Consider the following 22,931-nt stretch of genomic DNA (forward strand, 5'->3'; position numbering starts at 1 on the left):
CTGCTCGGCATGGAGTCTGCTTCTTGCTCTGACCTTCCCCCTCTCATTCCCTCTCTCTCAAACAAACAAAATTTTTTTTAAAAAAATATGATTTTAGAGGTTAACAGCAGGATAAATCCTCCATTTGTGTCCCTCCCCTAAATAATACATCACGCTCAGTAACACCAATGGATGGGCCACTTCAGGGCTGTGCCGAGGAGAGGACGGCCAAGCCAAGGTACCCAAGGGCCACCGCCTCGCCAGCAGAGCCGCCTCCCCCGAGCTGGGCTCCACAGCAGGGCGTGCAGACCACGGGTCAAACGCAGGAAAGGACGCACCGGCTCGGGTGACTACGCCACAAAGAAGGGAAATCCTAGAAGGCATCATCACAGGTTTGCCAACACTGAAGTCAGTCCGAAGCCCATTTGTCCGGGCGGTTCAGAGCCAGGCCAGGCCAGGCCTCAGCAGGGAGAACGCGGTGACCTTCACAGCAAGGCTGCTTCCTGGCAGCCGAAGCTGGGCTCGGATAGCCTGGAGAACCGCAAGGAGCCGGCCTCCAGAGAAAAACCACCCTCCAACGGGCACGAGAGAAATCTTCCTACGTGGGCCCTTCTGTGCAAAGCGCCGTTCCTCACACAGCGCCAGGGCCCCACCTCGCACGGAGAACAAACACGTCAGCAACCCAGAGCGAATAAAGGAAAAGCTTTCTTCTTGAAGGTAATGATGTCTACGAGAGCTTTCAGTATAGCTCAGAATGAAAATGTTCACAACTTCTAAAGTACCAGAAGTCTGGACGCGGACAATCAGCAGAGGCTACTGCGCCGCTCCGTGGTACCTGGTCAGAGGGGGCAGAGGGGGCGCGCAAGCCCTACAAGCGGCAGGATGCCCTGGAGCTCGCAGCCAGCTTCATCGCCCGCACCCACACATTCTGCTGGTGCGCCTGGGGCCGCCTGGGGGCTCCCTCTGTGTGGCGTCTGACTCTTGATTTGGCTCAGGTCATGACCTCAGGGTCCTGGGATCGAGTTCCAGGTCGGGCTCTGAGCTCAGCAGGGAGCCTGCTCCTCTCCCTCTCCCTCTGCACCTCCCCTCATGCTCTCTACTTCAATTAAATAAATAAATCTTTGAAAAAATAAAAAAAAAATTTAAAAACCGTCTTGCACTATGTTCTAATAAAAGACACAATTAAGTTGTCCATATTTTTTTTAAGATTTTTTAAGATTTTATTTATTTTTTTTTAAAGATTTATTTATTTGACAGACAGAAATCACAAGTAGACAGAGAGGCAGGCAGAGAGAGAGGAGGAAGCAGGCTCCCTGCCGAGCAGAGAGCCCGATGTGGGGCTGGATCCCAGGACCCTGGGATCATGACCTGAGCCGAAAGCAGAGGCCTTAACCCACCGAGCCACCCAGGCGCCCCAAGATTTTATTTATTTATTTGACACAGAGAGATCACAAGTAGGCAGAGAAGCAGAGAGAGAGGAGGAAGCAGGCTCCCCGCTGAGCAGAGAGCCCGATGCGGGACTTAATCCCAGGACCCTGAGATCATGACCCGAGCGGAAGGCAGAGGCTTTAACCCAATGAGCCACCCAGGCGCCCCAAGTTGTCCACGTTTTTAATACATGTTTTATATACATGCGAACAGCACCTATAATCACACCGTGCCTGGAACCACCGGTGAGCACACCTGTGCATGTGTATGCACGCACACAAGTTCAAAAATCCTACACACCGTGACACCGAAAAAAATACGTACGTTCTTTCTTGATTTTTTCTGCTACAAGAAATTCGTCTCTTTCGACTGTCGGGGCGAAGTTGCTGCCGATGACGCGCACGGCGTACTGGAACTGCTGGGCCACGTCAGCTGCGGGAACAAGAGGACGCAGGTCACTGGCGCTCAGGGAAGCACTCGCCGCCTCGCGCGTCAGGTGCGGACCGCGGACCGCGCACGCCCATCTAGCTCCCACCTCCCCCAGGTCTTCACGGAGCAGACAGAGGAGCTATTAAGAGACCAAAGCAAATGAGTGAATAAAATACAGTTCGACAAACCACGACAAGGAGACGGCAGCAGGGCCGCAGTGTGAAGAATCCTAGGACACAGATGGTGACCTGGGCTGGTCACCACCAAAAAGGAGCAGGGAGAGTCGGAGACCAAACGTGGCCCGTGAGAGGCAGGCGTGTCCCGGAGAACCCCAAGACGGTCCAAGGCTGACTGGATGCACAACGGGGATCACCGAAGGGGATCTTGAGAATCAAAGCACGCTGGCACCCCAGATCGGGACGACGGCTTAAGCACAGAATGTCTGCCTCCACTCCCGCCGAAAACCCCACTGAGAATCAAGAATTCTGTGTTTGTTTTTACAAAAGCAGAAACCCAGGGGCAAAGAAAACAAGGCAGAAACCACACCGAAGAGAAGTCAACCAGTGTGAGGAGCGGAGAGGCAACTGGACCGGTGGGAACTGGTTCAGGACGGTGAGACTGGAAGTTCAGTGTCTGCTTGAGAGGGGGGCAGGGCACACGACACAAACGCCAACAAGGAAACCCAGGGAGGCTCCAGAGAGGTGGGAACTCCACCGCGCAGAAGGTGTGAATGAAATGGGGCAGAAGAGGACCGGCGGGAAGTCTGGCTGGAGAACAGACTACCGGGTCCTCTACCGCTTCCCATTCACCCAGACAACCAGGGAGGACCTCACCCAGACAAACCACAGAGGGTCTGGCTGGACACTAGGACAGCAAAGGGCATGAAGTAAAAGCAGCAGACTGAACTACAGATCCCAGCCCTCCTTCCCAGGCCCCAGAGTCAACATCTTTACAGGGTAACAGCAGCAACAGCCCTACCTTTCCCCGGAAGCACAACCACCCCACACAGGGCGCACCCCAACCTACACCCGCAAAACCACTAACACAACAAAACGCCAGACAGTCCAACAGGCACCATGGGCAGAAGTGCCTTTTCTCCATCATCAGAAAAATCAGCGATGAGAGGACGAGCAAGGATGCAGACCTGAGCAGCCCAGAACCAGCCAGGCCTGGCCAAGCCCACACGGCACTTAGGGAACACACACGCGTTCTATTCGAACACGCTGGGAACACGCACCAGGACAGACGGCGCTGGGGGTCACAGAACAAACCTTATTAAATACAAAATAACTAAAATTACTCCAAGTGTGTTCTCCACCAAGAACAGAATTAGGAATTACACCTGAGATCAGTAACAGAAAAATCCTCCCCCGTGTGCAAGGCAACCAACATGGCCCTACACAGCACGACGGCCAGAGAAAGTCTCAAAGAAAATCAGAAAACATCTTGAACTGAATGAAAATGGAAATACAACACATTAAAATATGTGGGGCTCAGTTGAAACAGTGTTTGGGGGAAAAATGTAAAGTATAAAATGCTTTTGTTAAAAAGGAAGACGGGTCTCAAGTCAATAATCTCGGCTTACAGAATAAAATCTAGAAAAAGAAAAGCAAACTAAACTCAGACCATTAAGAAATAATAAAGATAAAAGCAAAAATCAATGAAATTTATAGCAAAAATAGGAAAAACAAAATCAGTGAAACCAAAAGCTGGTTCTTAAAAAAAAAACTGGAATTGAGAAACCAATTTGTGATCAAGAAAAGACAAACACAAATTCAGGGATGGAAGCAGCAATACTGTCGCTGATCCCACAGAACTTCTGAAAACGAAGGTTAAGTCCCCTCCGCAGCCGCCCGCCTCAAAGGGCAGGTGCGCCAGGACGCCCAGCGGTAAGCGTGGGCCCCACGGTGTCTGCCCAGCCAAGAGGGGAGCGTGGGAGTGGGAAGGGCTCCGGGCAGAGGAGACAACTGACAGGCACACCTTAGCCACGCGGTCCAGGTCAAGACCGCGTGACCACGTGACGGGCACCCTGACACCATACACCCCAGATATAAGGCGATGAGAAGGGCACTGTGGACTCTGGGGCCTTCTGCCCAACAGACAGAATCACAGTCTAGTTATGAGCGAAAAAAACACCAGCTAAATCCCAACTGAGATGCTCTATAAAGTAACTTTTAATCCTCAAAACTGTCAAGGTCATCGAAAAAATAGTAATTTTTAAAGTCTGAGAAACTATCAGAGCCAACAGGAGCCCAAGGGGACAGGACAGCTCAAGGTCACACGGTGCCCTTGCAGGAACCCTACAGGAGCAAAGGGACATCAGGCAGTAGTGAGGAAATCTACGGAAAGTAAGTAGCGACTGTGTTGTAACAGTCACTCACTGCGCGACCGTGCCATCCTAATGTAAGCCACCAGTAACGGGAAAGGTGTGCAGAACAAGGGAACGCTCTACGGTAGTCCCCATTTTTCTGTAAATCGAAACTCATTCTAAAATTGAAGTTTATTCTTAAAAACATACTGACTCTAAACCCCATCTTTCACCAATCAGGATGTATTGATCTGGAATGGGGCCACGGTATCACCATGTTTTCAGGGGCGCCTGGGTGACTCGACTCTTGACTTCAGCTCGGTCATGAACTCGGGGTCCTGCAACTGAGCCCCGAGCTGGGCTCACATTCAGCAGTCTGCTTCAGATTCTCTCCTCCTCCCTCAGTCCCACCACCTCCCCCCGCCCTGCTCACTCTTAACAAATAAAATCTTTTCTTAAAAAATAGGTTTTTAGGGCGCCTGGGTGGCTCAGTGAGTTAAGCCGCTGCCTTCGACTCAGGTCATGATCTCAGGTCCCTGGGATCGAGTCCCGCATCGGGCTCTCTGCTCGGCAGGGAGCCTGCTTCCCTCTCTCTCTCTCTCTCTCTCTGCCTGCCTCTCCGTCTACTTGTGATCTCTCTCTGTCAAGTAAATAAATAAAATCTTAAAAAAAAATAGGTTTTTAAAGCTGTTTTAAAAACTTTAAAGAATAAAGCAAATTAAATGGGATGGGTTTCTTTGGCAAACTCGGAAAAGAATGTCAGCACACAGCACACAACATATACAAGAACCAACGCAAATTATGTCATAGTAAGCGTAAAACATGAGCCTACAGCACTCTGAGAGGGAAAAAACCAACAGAAGATATCTTTGGGACTTGGAGTTAGACAAAGAGATTCTACATAAAATACCAAAATCCTGAACCATAACAAAATGTGATTACTGGAGTCCATCCACGATTAAACTCTTGCTGTGCAAAGGACAATGTTAAGAGAATGAAAATACTCAGAAAACATTTGCAAAACACAGAAAAGGACTTGAATCCAGATGCACAGAGAGAACTCTCAAAATGCAGGACAGGGGGAAGAAAACAGTAAAAACAAAAGCAAAAGTTCCCAAAAGACAATTCACCAAGAAGATGAACAGCAAAGAAACACAAGACAAGAGGCTCGATGACATTCACCGTCAGGGAAACACAATCTAAAGCCGCAAGGAGCCACCACGATTCGTCCACTGGAACCGCAGCCATAAAAACCACCCGGGGGGCGGGGAGCCCTGGGGCGGGGGGCGGGGAGCCCCGGGGCCGGGAGCTCTTCTCACCGCGGGCACGGAGCTGGCACCACGCTCGGCCAAACACCCGGGCAGTTTCTCGAAACGCTGCGCACGCGCTCTCCGCGAGCCACGCAATCCCACGCGGGGCTTTACTCCACCGCCGCCGTGCACCTGAAGGAGTCCCCTCGGTGGCTCGGCCACCACGTCCCACTCGCGCCCTGAAACCACCCAAGTCAGCGCGATCTTTTTAAAACGTAAGGAGTGCCATCGCTCTGCCTGAACCCTCGCAACACACCCAGCATAAAACCCGAACTCACCAGGACGGGCTGCCCAACCCAGCCTTGTCACTTCACCAGTGCCCTCCCCCCCCCCCCCCCCCCCCCCCCCCCCCCCCCGGCCGCCCCCCGGCCCCCCTCCCCCCCCTGCCCCCCCCCGGGCACACGGCGCCCGCGTCCCACGCAGACCTGGGCCGTCTCCCCCCACACCTTCCTGGGACTCCTTCCAGCACGTCACTCGGTTCTCCATCTAAATGCCACCCGACCCTCACGGGGCCTTCCCGTCCCAAGCACACCCAAACGCGCACGCACGCGGGGCAAGCACGGAGCACACACTGTGTTCGGACTCGGTGAGTACAGGGGGAGGGGGCAAAGGAAATAGACTGTTTCAGCGGAAACCTAACATTAGCGAGTGGTTTTAATTTTCTCCCTCGTACTTCCCCACACTTTTAAAGTTTTCTAAGTAGTAAATGTTAATTTTATATATATAAGAAGTGGCACTGGGGTGCTTGGGTGGCTCAGCTGGTTATGCGTCTGACTCTTGATCTCAGCTCAGGTCTTGATCTCAGGGTTGGGTTCCAGCCCCCCACCACTGCTCAAAGAAAAAGAAATGTGGCACTGGGAACTACTTGCTTACAGAGGGGTACCTGTGCAACTATTCTACTTAAAGAATACCTTAGATTCCCATGATCCTGAGCTCCACAAAAACACAGTTTACTAACAACCTATTCAAGTACATCAGACTAACATCTCTACTCCAAAAGCCTCGTTAAGTTTTGGTTTTTCTAACAAACACTCAAACCTCCTCCACACCAGAGGCGCGCCTGCCACCTCCCCCTCCGCCCTCGCCCGTGTCTCTGCACGAGGCACCCGTGGTCCCCTGCAGCATCTCACCCCGCCTCGCTGGCCACCTTCCATCTCCCCACCTCCTTGCCGACCTAGTTTGTCGTCTCTCTCTCTTGCTGACATCAAACGTGTGCAAACCCATCTACTGGTTTTGAGTAAAACCCACCTAGCTTCCCAGGGCAGCTGCATGGACCACGGGCTATTGAATGTGCAGCGGTAATTAGCTGCTTAGCGAGCCCAACCATCGAAGATGAAATTGCAAAGTATCAGACAACACTCACTACGGATCTCTAGGCTAATACTCCCCAAATCCTACTCGGTTTCTAGAGCAGCGCTAAGCTCAGTCGGGAACTGAAGAGTAACTCCCAAGCGCCCGCTCCATGCCCCACACCAGCAGCAGAACAGAGCAGCGGCTAACGAGGCCGTCTCGGTGAGGATCCGAGAAACAAGGCAAGGACCTGCACAGGTGACGAGCCTGTGGTCAGAGCTGCTCAGAAAACGGGCAGGACCCCACGACGGCAAATGACAGGGGTGACCCCGTGAAGTGGGCCGCTTGGGGAAGGCCTCTCTGAGGAAGCAGCCCTCTGCCAGGAGGAGCCGCTCGGCACTACTGTGTGCCACCGTGTGCTACCGTGCGCCCGGTCTCCCAGAGGATGCCGGCGCCGGCGGGTTCGAAAATCCCAATCAGACAAGCTGAAGTCAGTCCGTTGAGACCCAGGTGAGGAGGCCAGGCTGTAGCTCTTTGATGACTGGCTCCGCCCAAGATTAAAAGAGTATTCAACTTTTTTTTTTTTTTTTAAGCCACAACACACCTCAGGAATGTCTTCTGTTCCCACCTCGGAACCACTCTGGGTGCCGGCAGCCTGGAAGGGAGGCCAGGGCTACTCCGCCCAACCTCTGAGAAGAGCTGTTTGAGAAGACCTGGTACCAGTGAACTCCGGGACACAGCGTCCGACAAGTCCCAGAGAGCGGACACTGCGCTGACCCCACACGCCCTCCCTAGAACAAGCAGGTGAGGCCGGAGGCAAGAGGCCATGCCACAGGCAGGGCCAGCACCGTCCTGCCTCCACTCAGCTCACAAACAGGGAAGCTGTCAAGTGCGACACAGAAGAACAAGAGGGAATGACTTCAAGACATCAGGTGCTGGACCCAGAGACGTGGGTCTCCCCAGCTCCAAGAGGAGGGTACTAAGTACCCCAACCCCCAGCGCCACTGGGAGCTGAACACACGAGCTCACAGTGCACAAGCTCTTCAGCGCAGAGTAAGCACTTGAGAAGCAGTGGCTGTTTTTATGGCTGTTGTTATTAATCTGAAAATGTCACTTCAAGGCATGTCATGTCTACTACCACCATCAGAACCATAACTCAACAAAGCACCCAGATTTAACCTCTCAGCAAGGTAATCTGCCCTTCATCCTGTAGATGACACACAGGAAACAGATTCTCTTCCCCCGGTGTGATGAGGCTTCTTCTCCAGAAAGAACCCAGAAGGATTCCATGCACACTCAGATCAAACAAAACTGCATGCAGAGACTCAGGGAGAGGCGCGTGCGGCTCAGGCGAGCGCAAACACCGCCGCTGGGTACCCTCGAGGGCTTCCCAAGGTGACCAGGGCAGACTGAGCTGACCGGTAAGGCTGGACTCTGTGCCTCACGGCTCCTCCTGCCTGCAGACGACGCTGCTGTCCTACAGGACCGGCAGACAAGGCACCAGCTGAACCACAGCTGCTTCCGGGCTTGGGAGTCAGCTGCGCCGCGTCCCTCCAGCCGTGGGTCTCTGTGACCGCGCGCTCATGTGCGCTCCCACAGAATCAGCACCCGGAGCCAGGGCCCCAAGATTAATTCTGGATAAGCATCCCATGTGCACAATTCAAAGGGACAAGGCACGAAGACTCAGACGCAGTAAGACACTGTCGACACAACAAACAACAAACACAACAAACAATAAACGCGCCGCCGGGCCACAGGGGCCCAGCCTCAAGCCAGCGGTCCGGCTGACACAGATCGCAGGTGAGCCCGTGCACAGCGCCCACGGAATGAAACGCGGTGCTCCCCGATGAGAACTAAAATACAAACACACTGCTCTGGATCTTTGGTTCTCAGACTGTTTGGTCTCGGGCCCCCTTTACACTCCTAGGATTAAGGATCCCCAAAAGGGTCTGGTTATTTATACAGGCTAAACCTATCAACGCTTACCGTATTAGAAATTTAAATCAGGATTTTTGCATATAAACTCATTTTAAAATGGTAAGACTACGAAACACGACTTTAAAATGAAGCCTAAAACTCTGGAATTTCAGTATGTTAATGGATATTTGGCGCACATTTCAACATACATTTATTATAAGTTTTATTATTTTTAAAATTTTTATTTATTTAAGAGACAGTGAGCTGGCCCGTGAGTGGGGCAGAGAGAGGAGCAGCAGGCTCCCTGCAAGCACGGAGCCTCACCACGCAGGACCTGACCCGAGCTGCAGGCAGACGCTGCACTGAGCCGACCAGGCGCTCCTGATGTAGGTTGTAATGTCTAGTTAACACACACTGATTTCCCCAAGTATATGTAATCAGGGAAGACCCTAACTTACCGGGAACTTCATCAAGAGCTCCGCACCGTTTCTGGAAAATCATGACACCAACAGCAATACCACCTGAGGTACAAGACCCAGGAGGACAAGACTCCTTCCTTGGCCTGCCCTGCGGCTCAGGACACACTCCCAGCGCCGCTATGTGGCAGGGCGGTCCCCTTAACTCAAGGCACAGGGTACTGTCATCACACCTGAGCATTTGCGTGGAAATGCTCACCAAACAGAAACTCCTGTATTTGTTATCTCTTGTGAAAAAGTGAATTACAAAGTATGAAAAGGAAAGTTGTCCCTGACAGAGGTGCAACACTTAACATCAAGAACATGGTTTCCACAGACAGAAAGGACTCTCCAAAGACATAATACAGAAAACGTGCTCTGGGAGAGAGGCAGGGATGTAGAGAGAATTTTCCAGTCACTGGCTGGCAGTATACATTTCTAGCAAATTCTCAGGCTGGGAAAGGTGAGAAATAATGGTTATACTAACTTTATAAAAATGTCAAATACCATCACACTTTGGTGCTTTGTTTCTGAGGGTCCCTTGAAGCCAACTAGAAAAAAAATTTTTAGTACTCTATGAAAAACTGATTCATATGAAACTCATATTAAAAGTGACAAGGGGGCGGGGTGCCTGGGTGGCTCAGTGGGTTGGGCCGCTGCCTTCAGCTCCTGTCGTGGTGTCGGGATCCTGGGGTCGAGTCCCGCGTCCGGCTCTCTGCTCGGCGGGGAGCCTGCTTCCTCCTCTCTCTCTGCTGCCTCTCTGCCTACTTGTGATCTCTGTCAAATAAACAAAATCTTTTAAAGAAATAATAAATAAATAAATAAGTAAAAGTGACAAAGAGCACCTGGAAGCCCAGTTAACTAAGTGTCCAGCTCTTGATTTCCGCTCAGGGCTCAGGTCATGATCTCAGGTTCCCAGGATGGAGCCCTGCATCGGGCTCCTGGCTGGGCTTGGAGTGGCTCAAGACTCTCTCGCATCCTCCCTCTCTTGCCTCTTCCCCAGCTCCCCCTAACTCGCTCGCTCTCTCTCTCTCTCTCTCAAAAAAAAAAAAAAAAAGTAACAAGTAGGGGAGCCAGTGGGCTCGTCTGGAGTATGCAAGTCATGAGTTCAAGCCCCACATCAGCGTAGGGCTTCTTTAGGGAAAAAATAAAGATAAAACAAGTATCAATTATTCCTCAGAATGACAGCACTGAAAAAGCAACACTACAAAAGTATACGGCGAGTGCTTGTGACAGGACAGTAGAGAAAGGGTTACCAAAAGTTCTTAGTTATCAGGTAAAACACCACTAGTGAAACAACGTTTTCAGGGCACCTGGGTGGCTCAGTCCTTTGGCAACTGCCTCAGGCTCAGGTCCTGGGACAAGCCGCACGGGCTCCCCGCGCTCCCCGCTCGAGCTCCCTCTCTGGCTGGCGCGCACACGCTCGCGCGCTCTCTGTCGAATAAATAAATAAAATCTTTTTAAAAAAAGAAAAACGTTTCCACGTCAAACACTGTAAAGTGAGCAATTAATATGCTCCTTTGCTCACGGAGGCAGAAGAAGTCAGAACGCGGCCGCTCAGTGCCTACAAACTCCTCCGCCAACAGCATAATCTGGAATCACGGCCGCAACCGGCAACCGAGTGCTCAGAACAACCCCGGGAACCGTCTTACTCGGAGGCCCCCGCGGACCTCGGAGACACCCTTTGCTCCTAGTTTCAGCGCGGCTCTGAGTAGAGGGAGAGGAGGAAGCAGAATCCGCGGAAGCTGGTGCTTTTACGTCCTGGAAGGGCTCAAACAGTCCATCAACAGGAGCCTCAGATTTTTTTTTAGAAAAGATGTTTTTCATGCAGAACAGCATGCTACGTCACGGCGAGTGGCCTTCAGCGTCCAGCCGCGAGGACGGGAGCGGAGGAGCGCGGTCCGTCCCCGAGGAAACCCGCGGACCCGCCGGGACAACGAGGCGCGCCGCATCCACCTCCCCCCAGCCCGGCCTCTCCGCCGTCCGCCCGCCCCGCGGAAGCGTCTCCGAGCCCCCCCCCCCGGCCGCCCCACTCCACCCCCGCTGCGGCATTTCCCGCTCACCCGCGCTTTCCCTCGGGCCACGCCTCCGCCCAGCACGCAGCGGCCCCCGGGGGCCCGCCCTGCGCCCGCGCTCCGCATCCCGCCTGGCGGCGTCGAGCCCACAACCCGCCGACGAGTCACGTCCCAGCGCCAAACCGCAGAAAACGCAGCGAGAACCGCGCGAAGTCCGTGTCCCTCAGCGGGGCCAGCGCGTCCCCCTCCCCCGCCCGCCCGCCGCGCCCACTCTGGCCGCGACGCTCCCGCAGCGAGTTCGCGGAGGGTCTCCGGCCGCGTCAGGCGCTGACGGACGGTCCCGGCGTCCTCGACCCCCCAGAACCACCCCCCCGGTGCTCCCTGCCCGCGCGTCCCGCAGGAGAGGCCGAGCGGCGCCGTGTCCCGAGGCCCCGCGCCCGCCCAGCGTCTTCCCGCCCCGTCCGGGCTGCGCCCGGGACCGGCATCTGCGGGGCGCCCGGGAGGTCCGGGGCGGCTCGCCGCGTCCCTCTCCGGTGACAGCCGAGTGACCCGCGCCCGCCGGTCAGCCCGCGCGCTCCCCACCAGGCGGGCGGAGGCCAGTCGCCGGCCCCAGCCCCCCCACCTGGACCGCGGCGCGGGGAGCGGTGACTCAGCCCCGCCGGGCCCGGCTCCCTCCCGCCTCCACCCAAGGCTGCAGCGCTCCGCCGGCCCGCCCGGGAAGCCGGCCCCCGCGCCCCCCGCGCCCTCCGCGCCCCCCGCGCCCCGGCCTCCCGGACGCGCCCCGGCCGCGAGCCGCCGGCCCGGCCCCGCTACCTTCGCTCCTGCCCAGGATCCGGCAGCACAGGTTCTGCAGCAGCACGTTCGGGGACTTCTGGTCCGGGGTCGCCATGCTCGCCCGGACGGCCCACGGGGGCCCTGCGGAGCCCCCGGCCGTACCCGGCCGCCCCACGCCTCGCGGGCTCCCGACCTGCCGGACAGGCTACGGCCCCGCGGGCAGCGCCGGCGACGAGGCCGCCATTTTAACGGAACCCGCCGAAACCGCGCGCCCTTCCCACAATGCTCCGCTTCTTCCGGCGCCCGGGGCGGCGGGTGCGCCAGTCTGAGAGTCCCCCGGTCCGTCCGCGCGCGGCCCCCCGACCACAGCCGCCGGGCCTGGAGGGTTCCGGCCCCGGCCGCCCCTGCCGCCCCTGCCCCAGCTGCCCTCGGAGCGCGGAGCCGCCACACACGTCCGCGCTGCAGCGTCAGCACCGCGCCGCACCGCCCACGTCCCCCCCGGAGGGTCCCGACGGCCCCGCCCCTCGCACACACAACGTCCCCGCCAGACGGTCGGTGGCCCAGGTCTCCGGAAGGCCCGCGCCCCGCACCCGGGGCCGAAGCGCGGGGTCAAAAAGGGGCACCAGGCCCCGCGGCCCCCGCCCGGCGGTCCTGCCGCGCCCGCTGGGATCCGGGCCGCAGAGCCAGTGACAGTCCTGACGGCAGCGCCGCGGGCGCCCAGACGGGCCAGGCCCCGAGGGAAGGACGCGAGAGACGCTGGCCCAGCAGAGCAGACGTGCGGGGGCGTCGGACCGTTGCCCCCGTCGCTGACACGTGCAGGGACGGGCCTTTGCTCTTCCAGATTCAAGACGGAAACACGACCGACGGGTGGACAAGTAACAGGGTGTCCCGAGGGTTGGTCACTGGGATACAACACGGAGGACGCCGCACTTTAAACAAAGCCTGGAAGATGGGAGGCCGACGCCCCTCCGGAGGACGAGGCCGCAGCTGGGCGGACACTGCTGACCCCACCGCTGTCTCCCCCATCCCAAAGGTCCATCCCCGGCTGCGCAGGTGACCGCGGGGAAGGAGGGGTCCCAGAGGTCCTGAGGCGATTTCAGGGACATCGGGACCTGCCCTGCCAGGAGACTGCGGAGGCCAGACCCCCTGCGGGGAGCCCTCAGGAAAGTCTTGTCTGTGTCCCCCGGAGGACTGGCCTAGGACGCCCACACAGAGAGGGCGCTGATGGCCGTCGGCGGCCGACGGTGAGGGCCACTGACAGAAGGCATGGCCGCCTGCAGAGTCGGCCAGAGGACGTTTGACCTCTGTCCTCATCCCTCTGTCTGGACTCCAGGTCAAGGAGTTAGAGAGAGCAGTGGGAGGTAAAGGAAGAGAGAGAACAGATGTCGCCTTGTCCCGTCATCGGGCGCTTATAGGCTGGTGAGGTCCGGCTGCACAGGGTTGGGGAAAAGCCACGAGCTATAGGACAAAAAGACCCTGGGTTCCTCCGGTGTCACTAAGGATAAGACTGGACGGGCGGCCTGCCTGGAGGGTTCGAGGGTGGCTGTGCGCAGGACGGGCCGACGCTGCCCGGAGTGCCCTCAGAGCCACCGACTGCCCTTCCCTGATCTGCCCCACATTCTCTAGAACGCTGTCGCGCAAGCTCCCGGGACTGCTGGCCTCCTGGCAGGCTCAGGCAGGCGAGTCCCTGCCAGGGAAATGGAGGTCAGAAGGAGACGACCGAGGCTCTCACCCTAGAGCCTCTGCCCCTCGCCCAGTCCACGCCAGCAGCCGAAGGTCCTCTGTGGCGGCGCCTGCGACCTGCCCGCTCCTCCCGTCATGTTCCAGCCTCCTCCGTGCCCTCCTCACAGATCTCACTCCCGTCGGAAGATTCCAGAACACGGGACACAGGGACATCAGCTCTTCTTACTGTCTCTTCAGCCCTAGGCGAAGTAGCCACTTCCTGCCCCGTTCCTCTGAGTGCCTCCCTGCCTCCTTCGACCCCACATAACCAAGTTCTGTGTCGGTCCCTGCGCTGAAATTGCCTGAGTGGTTTCCGTTTTCCAGACTCAACCTCACTGTATAGTTCATGCTAATGGGAATGGTCCTAGGGAAGAGATCCTCTGTCGGATCCCAGGAGTAGGTAGCTCCCACGCCTGAGCTCAGACATGTTGGATTTCTTTTTTTAAGATTTCATCTGTTTGAGAGAAAGAAGGTATGCGGGGGATGTGCAGACAGGGAGGGAGAGAGAGAATCTCAAGCACACTCTACCCTCGAGCGCAGACACGGGGCTCGATCTCACGACCCCGAGATCATGACCTGAGCTGAAATCAAGAGTCAGACGCCCAACTGACTGAGGCCCCCAGTCTCCCCAGTTGGGGATCTTTCTGAATGTGAAATCCGTTCATGTCGAAGCACCAGAGCTGACTGAGAGCAGGGCCTGGGGAGGGAAGTGGCTGCTGTTGTCCACTGTCTTGGCAGCAAGGATGACATCAAGACGGCAGCGCGGTGGCCCGGGCTGGGGTGTGTCTGGGAAGCCTGGGTATAGCTTAATGCGCAGCCATAGGGCCATGGAGCTCCAACAGCGGCCCTAAGAAGAAGCTCTTATTTTTTTTTTATTTATTTAAGATGTTATTTATTGAGAGGGAGAGAGGGAGAGTGCATGAGTGGGAAGAGGGCCAGAGGGAGAAGGAGAAAGTCTCAAGAAGACTGTGGTCTGAGCAGGGAGCCCAAGTGGGGCTCGAGCTCACGACCCTGAGATCATGACCCGAGCTGAAACCAATAGTTGGATGCCTAATCAACTGAGTCACCCAGGAGCCCCTCTTTTTTTTTAAGATTTTTTACTTATTTTTAAGTCACGTCCACACCCGACATAGTCAGAACTGAGGGCCAGACCCCAGACTCAACTGTTCAGGTTGTAAATTATGACCTAAGTTGGACGCACTGTCTTGCCAAGACTCTTCTCTTAAGGGCAGGTCATTAATTGAGAAGAAGAGGGACCCTGAGATGTGGGGCGGAGACATCAGAGTCGCTGTGAAACCGCTAGTCAGCCAGACCTGCAAAATCCGGAGCGGAAAACCTCCGCCACCTGCTGAGAATGGCCTTGAAACCCTTGATTGCCTGAAACAATTAGAACAGATTTTTCTCGTTAGCAAGTAATTAAGCTGGAATTCCACAGGATGCAAGTAATCCAGAGGAAGGAATGAAAGCCTGCGACAGAGACACAAAAATGAAAAATGACCTTCCAAATCAACCAGGCGGTCCATGTAACTAAAGCCTTCTCCTCGTGGGGCGCCTGGGTGGCTCAGTGGGTTAAGCCTCTGCCTTCGGCTCAGGTCATGATCCCAGCGTCCTGGGATCGAGCCCCGCATCGGGCTCTCTGCTCAGTGGGGAGCCTGCTTCCCCCTCTCTCTCTGCCTGTCTTTCTGCCTACCTGTGATCTCTGTCTGTCAAATAAATAAATATAATCTTAAAAAAAAAAAAGGTCTTCTCCTGGGGCGCCTGGGAGACTCAGTTAAGAGTCTGCCTCTGGCTCAGGTTGCAATCCTGGGGTCCTGGGGTCAAGTCCCGAATCGGACTCCCTGCTCCGGCAGGAAGCCTGCTTCTCCCTCTCCCTCTGCCTCTCCTCCACGTGCTCTCCCTGCCCCCACCAAATAAATCAATAAATAAATCTTAAGTACGTGTTCTCCTGTCTTCAAAATGCCCTGCAGAGGCGAGTCCTAATTGATACCAGACTTTGATCAATCAGACTTAATCAAATCCCAGTAACCACTGCAGAATGTATTGATGACTACCAAACTGCAGAAGAAAGAATATAGAATGAAAAATTTTCCTCCACAAAAAGAGATAAAAATGACCAGAGAGCAAGAGGAACAAGAGAAAATGTACTACGACGGTACCCTGAAGCCAAAACGTCTCCCGGATTACGCTGAATGGAAGGGCCCCCGTCCGCCGGTTCAGGCCCAAGCCTAGGTGCACCGCGTGGGTGCGTTCTGTGCACCTGACTCCGCACCGTTGGTATGGACCTTGATCGCGAGCCTGAGGTCATGCTGGTCCAGTTTCTCCGGGGCAAAGTCACTCTTCCTGTCCACGTGTGCTGCCCACGCTTTCGGCGTGGGGAGCTAGGCTCTGCGTCCCTAGGTAGGAGGTGTCTGCGTGGACTGAGCGAGACTGGTGTCCGCGGCAGATCTGTGTGTTCTCCCCGTTCCGTGCTGTCTGCTTCAGTCCGTGCCCCTGTGCGTGGACTTCACACTCTGGGCTACATCCCCACCACCAACCACCCACATCGCTCCGGCCTCGACCCCCCACACCTCTTTCCCTTGGCTCCCATCTCCCTTTGACACCTGCTCATCATCGTGAGTTTTTAGAAATTAACGGGTTTGCTTCATGTTTTGTACTACCGTTTTAGATTTGTAAAAATATTGAGTAGAGGGCACAGGAAGTCCCACGTGGGCACCCGTCCCTGGCACGCCGTGTCTCCTGCTGGTAATATCTTGCCTCAGTAGGTGTATTTGTTACAGCTCGTGAGCAGCACGGACACACGGTTAATAACCGAGGTCCACAGCTTACACGTCCAGGGCCCCGGGTGACGGCATAGCGGGAGGAGACCGTACGTTCCATGGTCACGTACCGGGCTCTCATCTTTCCTGTAAAAAGGGCCCTCGTCTGAGACAGGGCTGCGCGGGATGTTGTGGCCCACAGCTTCTGCCTGGTTGGCCCCTGTGCGCAGGCTACCCCGCACGAGAGGGCGGGTCTGTCTCCCTTCGCCCTGACAGAGACTAACTACCTTTCACGTCCCATGCGACGCTGCGGGGAAACTGCATTCGGGCTGTCTACATCGGAAGCCTCGTGGGCAGTGCGGTCACGGGGACGCACCTCTGCTGCTCAGAGCTTCTCACGCCTGATTGACTGAGACTCATGAACGAGCTTTCAAATTACAATTAATTTATAAATTGATACTCACATTTCTTCTCTGAGATCATAATGATTTATTGCTCTGACATCAGATCAACAGAAAGAAACTCCAATTAGGCTTTGAAAACTCATATATTTCAGGAAAATGTCATTTAACCATTGTACGTAGATGGATAAATTACTTTAGGAGTCAAGTCTTTTGAGACACTGTCCTTTTGTTACCTTGTTTCATGTGCACATAGTGTTTCTTCTTAACACTTTTTAAAAATTGGAATTGATTTTCAAAGCTTGACATTTGACAGGCTTTGCTATAAATATCACTGGGATTGAAGACTATGTCTCCTTCTCTCCACATAGGCAGGAGCCCTTACCCCTCCCTCTGGGAACCGTTTTGGCCTGTTGTCGTTTATCCTGCTGCTTGGGTCTCTATTTACAGTTTGCGAAGCACATTCAGTTTCTTAGGATGGTGTTCAACTGGAATGTTCATCCTTTAATTCTAAACGTATCCTGAATTAATTTTAAAACTCTGTAAGGAAGGGACTATAAATGGTTTTTCATGATGGGGATGAAACATCTGTTTGAGCACAGAATTCTCTTTCTGTACCTCACAACTCCCCACGGAACGCTGCTCCTTCCACGGACTTTTTTCCTCACAAACTGGTTGAACGTTGCCATTCTCTCAGCTGGGGGGTGGGTACCTGTGGAAGACTGAGCTTCGTGGGGAGTGAGAAGGGGAAAGGGATGGGGGAGAAGGCTGCGTCTCCAGCTGATGAGCAACCTCTGGGATGTGGGGGTCCCAGGTCAGCACGGGTCTGGCTGATCTATTTGGAAAATGAAACCTACCTCGGAGATTAAGGACAGGACAGCACCGTTCAGGCTAAAGTGACAGTGGGTCTGGCCCTTCTCACTGGCCCCGGGACAAACAAGGAGGGTGTGCCTTCTCCTTTCCCGGCTTCCAGCCTTTGCTAAAGCTCCTGCAGGGCCAGGCTCGCCCCCAAACCCAGTTTGATGTCCCAGGCGGGGTCCCAGGTGCTGAGCTTCTAGGACCCAGACCCGCTCTGTCCAAATTCGTGACCCCCCAGGCTCCGCGGGGAATGCAGTGTCCTTGAGTTGTGGGGTCATGGGCTTCCGTTGGGCCGCTCCAGTCACCTCGGGCAGGTGTCCTGGCTCCGTGGCGGGAGCAGTGGCGGTCGGGGGACAGCTCTGTGAGCCCAGGGCTGCAGGGGGCACTCGCCTCCACAGGTCGCACGCCCGTCCGGGGTCGGCTTCCCGGAGGCAGAAGAGAAGCTGCGACGGGAGGTTACAGGTAACTTGCCCAAGTTCACAGCCGGGGGGGACCTAGGGTTCAAGTCCACAGTGAATCAGCGCCCCAAAGGCGCCCCCGCATCAAAGACATTTTTGACGGCTTCATGGACTTTGATAACCGCTCGTGTGCCGCGCTTCGGTCCCCAGGAGCTCAGGGAAAGCTGCGCAGGAGAGATCTGATAAGGCATTTGAAGAAAGAAGTTAATTAGTTTTCCGGATGATTAGAGGGCTTATTCCCCTTTTGCTGGAACAAATGCTTCACCGAGTTAATAATGCAGACATGAAGAGCCTCTCTCGGCCTCAAAACCCTCAGCTGCGAGCTCTTGAAGGAGCCTCGCGGCCGCCCGAGGCCTCACAGACATTGGGAATCAGGGAGCTTTGTGCTCCGTGATCGATTTGGAGCACAGGAGTCGCTGGCCGGCGCGATTATTTCTATAAATACCCTGGCATCAGCGGAACTCGGCTCCTCTCTGCAGTGGGGAGAAAAGCATTTGTTCTCGGTCACGATCTCCTGTTCGCTGGGCCGCACAAGACAGCTCAAGCGACCACGGAGCCCCACGCCCAGCCGCACCGCTCTGTCCCTGGAGCGGAATGTCGCCTGGACACATTGGGGAAGGGGCCGCTGTGGCTGGCGGAGGGCACAGAAGCCGCACCGAGGGAACTTCACCCTGTGCGTTGCACCAACACTTCAATTGCACCAACAGCCCCAGGACGGCAACCAGTGTGTGAGGTCACAGTGAGATAACGGGGTGGCAGGAAGCCCCCCAGGCGAGGTCTCACGGAGCACAGCCCACCCGCGTCGTTGTCAGGCGTGTGGGAGGAAGGCCCCAGCCAGAGCCTGCGGAGGACAGCGCTATGGTCTCTGCCCCAAGCAAGGGCAAGGGCGAGTCAGTTCACTCCCCAAACTCCTTCTAACCCAAAAACCCCAACTGCAGTTATGTTACCGATTTCTGACCCTTTGTGTCCCATGAAACCTGACCTCGCCTTGCCGTCGTCCTACAGCATCGCGGACCTGGGACCCCTGAGCTCCGGGCACAGCCCTGTTAGCCTCTGCGTTAGCAGTGCGCTGTTTCCTCTGCTGACACGTCTAAAACCCGGTCTTTGTTTTCTCCCGACAATTTCATTTAGTAACTGATTCTCTACATTTGGTAGGTTTGTTTTGCTCCGTTTTTAAATTCAGAAGCTGTTAAGAATTCAACATAACAATCCTAAATGCTAATAAAACCCACAAAGTGATCACAGTTAACTTTATCTTTGGTTGACAGGATGGGGTCAAAGGTCACGGGCGCTGCAGCAGAGGAGAGAAAGGAAAGCCAGAAAGGAGGGGAGGGAAGGAATCTCTGGTCAGCTTTGGGGATTTTCTCTGGCTTGCTCTGCTCCAGGATGACATCCCGACGCTGATGCCAGCTGTGCAACCGTCCGCCTTCCGGGTCCTGCGGCGGACTGTCCTGCAGTGGACGGTAAAAGCTGCTTAAGCGTCAGTTCCAGGATTCCTGGAAGCGTTTCAGTGATGAACGGATAGGATTCCCCACCCTCCTGCGTGAAGAAAACCCAGTCCAAGTCCAGTGCTCTAGCGTCTGGGGGGTTTCCTTAGCCTTCCCCCACCCCCCCACATCCACCTCTCCTACCGCCCACAGTCCCTGGGCTCTGAGGCCTTCGGTTCTCAGCTCACTTTCTAGGGCTTTCCTTTGGCATGTTTTACTCTGGGAAACAATCTCCATATATTTACCCACAAATTTACTTTGATTTTATTGGCAATGTTATATATACACAATTCTCTAAAAATTCATTTTAAACTATTTTAGTTAATTAGCTAATTAATTAAATTAAAGGCAAAAATAAACTATAGGGACTACACCAAAATCAGAAGGTTTTGCACACTGAAGGAAACCATCAATAAAACGAGAAGACCGCCTGCCGAATGGGAGAAGATACTTGCGAGTGACTTATCCAGTAAAGAGTATCCAAAATGTATAACGAACTGATACAACTCAATACCAAAAAAACCAAACAAACCCCAAATAATCTGATGGGAAAATGGGCTGAAGACCTAAACAGACATTTCTCCAAAGAAAACATCCGGATGGCCAACAGACGCATGAAAAGATTCTCAACATCACCGATCATCAGGGAAATGCAAATTAAAACCACAGCAAGGGGCGCCTAGGTGGCTCAGTTGGTTGGGCGTCTGCCCTCAGCTCGGGTCGGTCGCGATGTCAGGGTCCTGGGGTGGAGCCCCGAGCCGGACTCCCTGCTGCTTCTCCCTCTGCCCCTCCCCCTGCTCCTGTTCCCTCTGTCACTGTCTCTCCGTCAAGTAAAGTCTTAAGAAACAAACCACAGAGAGATGCCACCTCACAACCGCCAGAACAGCCCGAGTCTAGAAAAGAAACAACAGGTGTCGCTGAGGAGGAAAAGGAGCGTGCGGCGCCGTGGGTGGGAGCGCGAGCCGGGCAGCCGCTGTGGGAAGCCGTGCGGAGGGGCCTCCAAAATTAAAAATAAAAGTATCCTGTGACCCAGTAACTCCTCTACTGCGTGTTTATCCAAACCCCTACTCTGAAAGCACACGCGCACCCCGTGTTTACTGTAGCTTTATTTGCAGTAGCCGAGCTGTGGAAGCAGCCAGTGTCCACGGTGGGTGGACGCATAAAGAGGTCGTGGTGTGCGTGTGCGTGTGCGCACGCGTGAGAGATACAGATCGTGTGTGCGTGTGCACAGATCTATGTGACGGAAGATCGCTCAGCCGTGAAAAAGGATGAGATCTTGCCATCTGTGACAACATGGCTGGACCCAGAGGGTATTTTACTAAGTGAGATAAGCCAGAGGAAGTCAAATATCATGATTTCACTTATATGTGGACTCAAAACAAAACAAATGAACCCACGAAAACCAGAAACAGACTCAGAAGTACAGAGAACAAAGTGGCCATTGCAAGGCGGAGGGGGATGGGCACCCAGGTGAAGGACCAACGGGCACAAACTTCCAGTTACAAAACAAGAGAGTCAGGGAGATGAAAAGCACAGCGTCGGGACATCGTCAGTCCTGTGTGGTGACGTCGTATGGTAACAGACGGTGACTACACCTGCGAGGGGCATGGTATAATGGGCAGGATCGTTGAGCCCCTGAAACTAGTATTACATTGTATAGCAACTATACTTAAATAATAAAAAATAATTAATTGTTTTCTGTTTCTGAGATAAGAATGTACGCTGAAAAATTGAGAAACCAGGGTGCCCGGGTGGCTCCGTGGGTTACAGCCTCTGCCTTCGGCTCGGGTCATGATCTCAGGGTCCTGGGATTGAGCTCTCTGCTCCACGGGGAGCCTGCTTCCTCCTCTCTCCTCTCTCTCTGCCTGCTTCTCTGCCTGCTTGTGATCTCTGTCTGTCAAATAAGTAAATAAAATCTTTAAAAATAAAAAAAGAAAGAAAAATTGAGAAACCAGGAAACACTGCGCAGCCCATAATGATGGACATAATCTCTGCTGCAGGGGTCGTCACCACAACTTGTTCAGCATCTACACACCCAGGCTTCTCCCCCTGGTGCGTGTGTGAACCTACACCTAGACTTGTACCACACGCACTCTCTGCGACCTCCCGTCTCACCCAGTGATCTACTTCATGTCTCTGTCATCACACAGGACTGAGCCCCATTAACGGCCTCATCGCGCTCTGTGCCAGTGGACTCTCGTCGTCTGTGCTATCCATTTCCCTCATCATAGTCTTGGATATCCAGTTCGTTTTCAGATTTTTCTTTATTACATGTAAGAAACATTAAAGCCATTTAAAAGTAGCTTTGGACCCAAACCATTGGGAAAGCCTATTTGTAAAGCCCTGAATTTGGGTTGAACAATTCCCCTAAGTCTTTACTGAAAACGTCGACTTGAAGCTGCGTTTCTCACTTAGCCAACCTGATGGACAGTTCGTGAGGTTTGGGGATGGCCGTGGTCTTTATGCCTCCACAGGCCCTTCCGCAAACATGACAGTGTGGTACCAGGAGGTGGAAAGGGAACGGGTTTGGAGCCGGAAGAAGAGCTATAGGTCTCGGCTCTGCCATGGGCCATCTGGGCGACTGTGGCAAAGGCACTGGCGCGCTCGAAATCGTGGCTTCCTGGTCTGCAGCGTGGGTGGCCACGATAAATACCAGGGAAGGGGCTACGTGAGCCAAAGTCTTACAAACCCCGTACGTCTGCCTGGGGCCGCAGTTATACTCGTAACGGACAGTTCTAAGTGAGACCGTTTTCCTCAGCAAACCTCCCTGATGCGAGAACTGGGGTCCCTGTTCTAGAGAGAAGGAGACCAAGGATCAGAGAAGTTGTGCTTTGCCCGAGCTCACGCAGCAGCAAATGGCCAGACAGAGCTAGAATTCATGTGTCTTCCTTCTACAGCTCACGAGCTCACTACCTAAGTACAGATTTGTAACAGAAGTTCAAGGTACCACTTGAAATTTAAATTTAAAATCCTTATTTGAAAATAAAATAAAATAATAAAATCCTTATTCGAGTAGTAATGGTGTGTAAGACGCATTCATACTACTTACATCAACACCGTCAAAAAATTAAGAGTAAGAAGTCAGTATAAAATTGTATTTTAAAAATCTCAATGTAAAATTGCAATATACAATTGTATAAAATTGTATATTCAGAAAAAAAGTTACTAATTGACTTTTACGATGTCACAAAGCTGCTCTTGCCGTACGACGGGCTGGTTGGTTTGTTTTTGTGGCTCTCGGGACATGATTTGGGACTCCTGTTGCAGGACGCACAGTCAGAGATATTTCCGAAGACAGCGTTCCGTGTATTTGACGCAGGAAAATCACACTCTCAGTTACGGAC

General features: G+C 54.2%; 1 protein-coding gene across 2 annotated transcripts in view; it reads right to left on the minus strand.

Annotated features, from left to right (window-relative positions):
- LOC111146880 (tubulin gamma complex associated protein 3) overlaps positions 1–12,149 on the minus strand; it is a 68,017-nt gene extending 55,868 nt beyond the window's left edge. For both annotated transcript variants that reach the window (XM_022502598.1, XM_022502599.1), the window contains exons 1-2: positions 11,945–12,149; positions 1,732–1,839 (exon numbers count right to left, since the gene is read on the minus strand). In XM_022502598.1, coding sequence (XP_022358306.1) covers positions 1,732–1,839; positions 11,945–12,020 — 184 coding nt within the window. In that variant the 5' untranslated portion in view covers positions 12,021–12,149. The remainder of the gene's footprint in view (positions 1–1,731; positions 1,840–11,944) is intronic.
- Between the last annotated feature and the right edge of the window lie 10,782 nt (positions 12,150–22,931).

The sequence above is a fragment of the Enhydra lutris genome, unplaced genomic scaffold, assembly GCF_002288905.1.
Source record: "Enhydra lutris kenyoni isolate GAN:26980312 unplaced genomic scaffold, ASM228890v2 scaffoldscaffold15, whole genome shotgun sequence".
NCBI classification, from domain to species: Eukaryota; Metazoa; Chordata; class Mammalia; order Carnivora; family Mustelidae; genus Enhydra; species Enhydra lutris.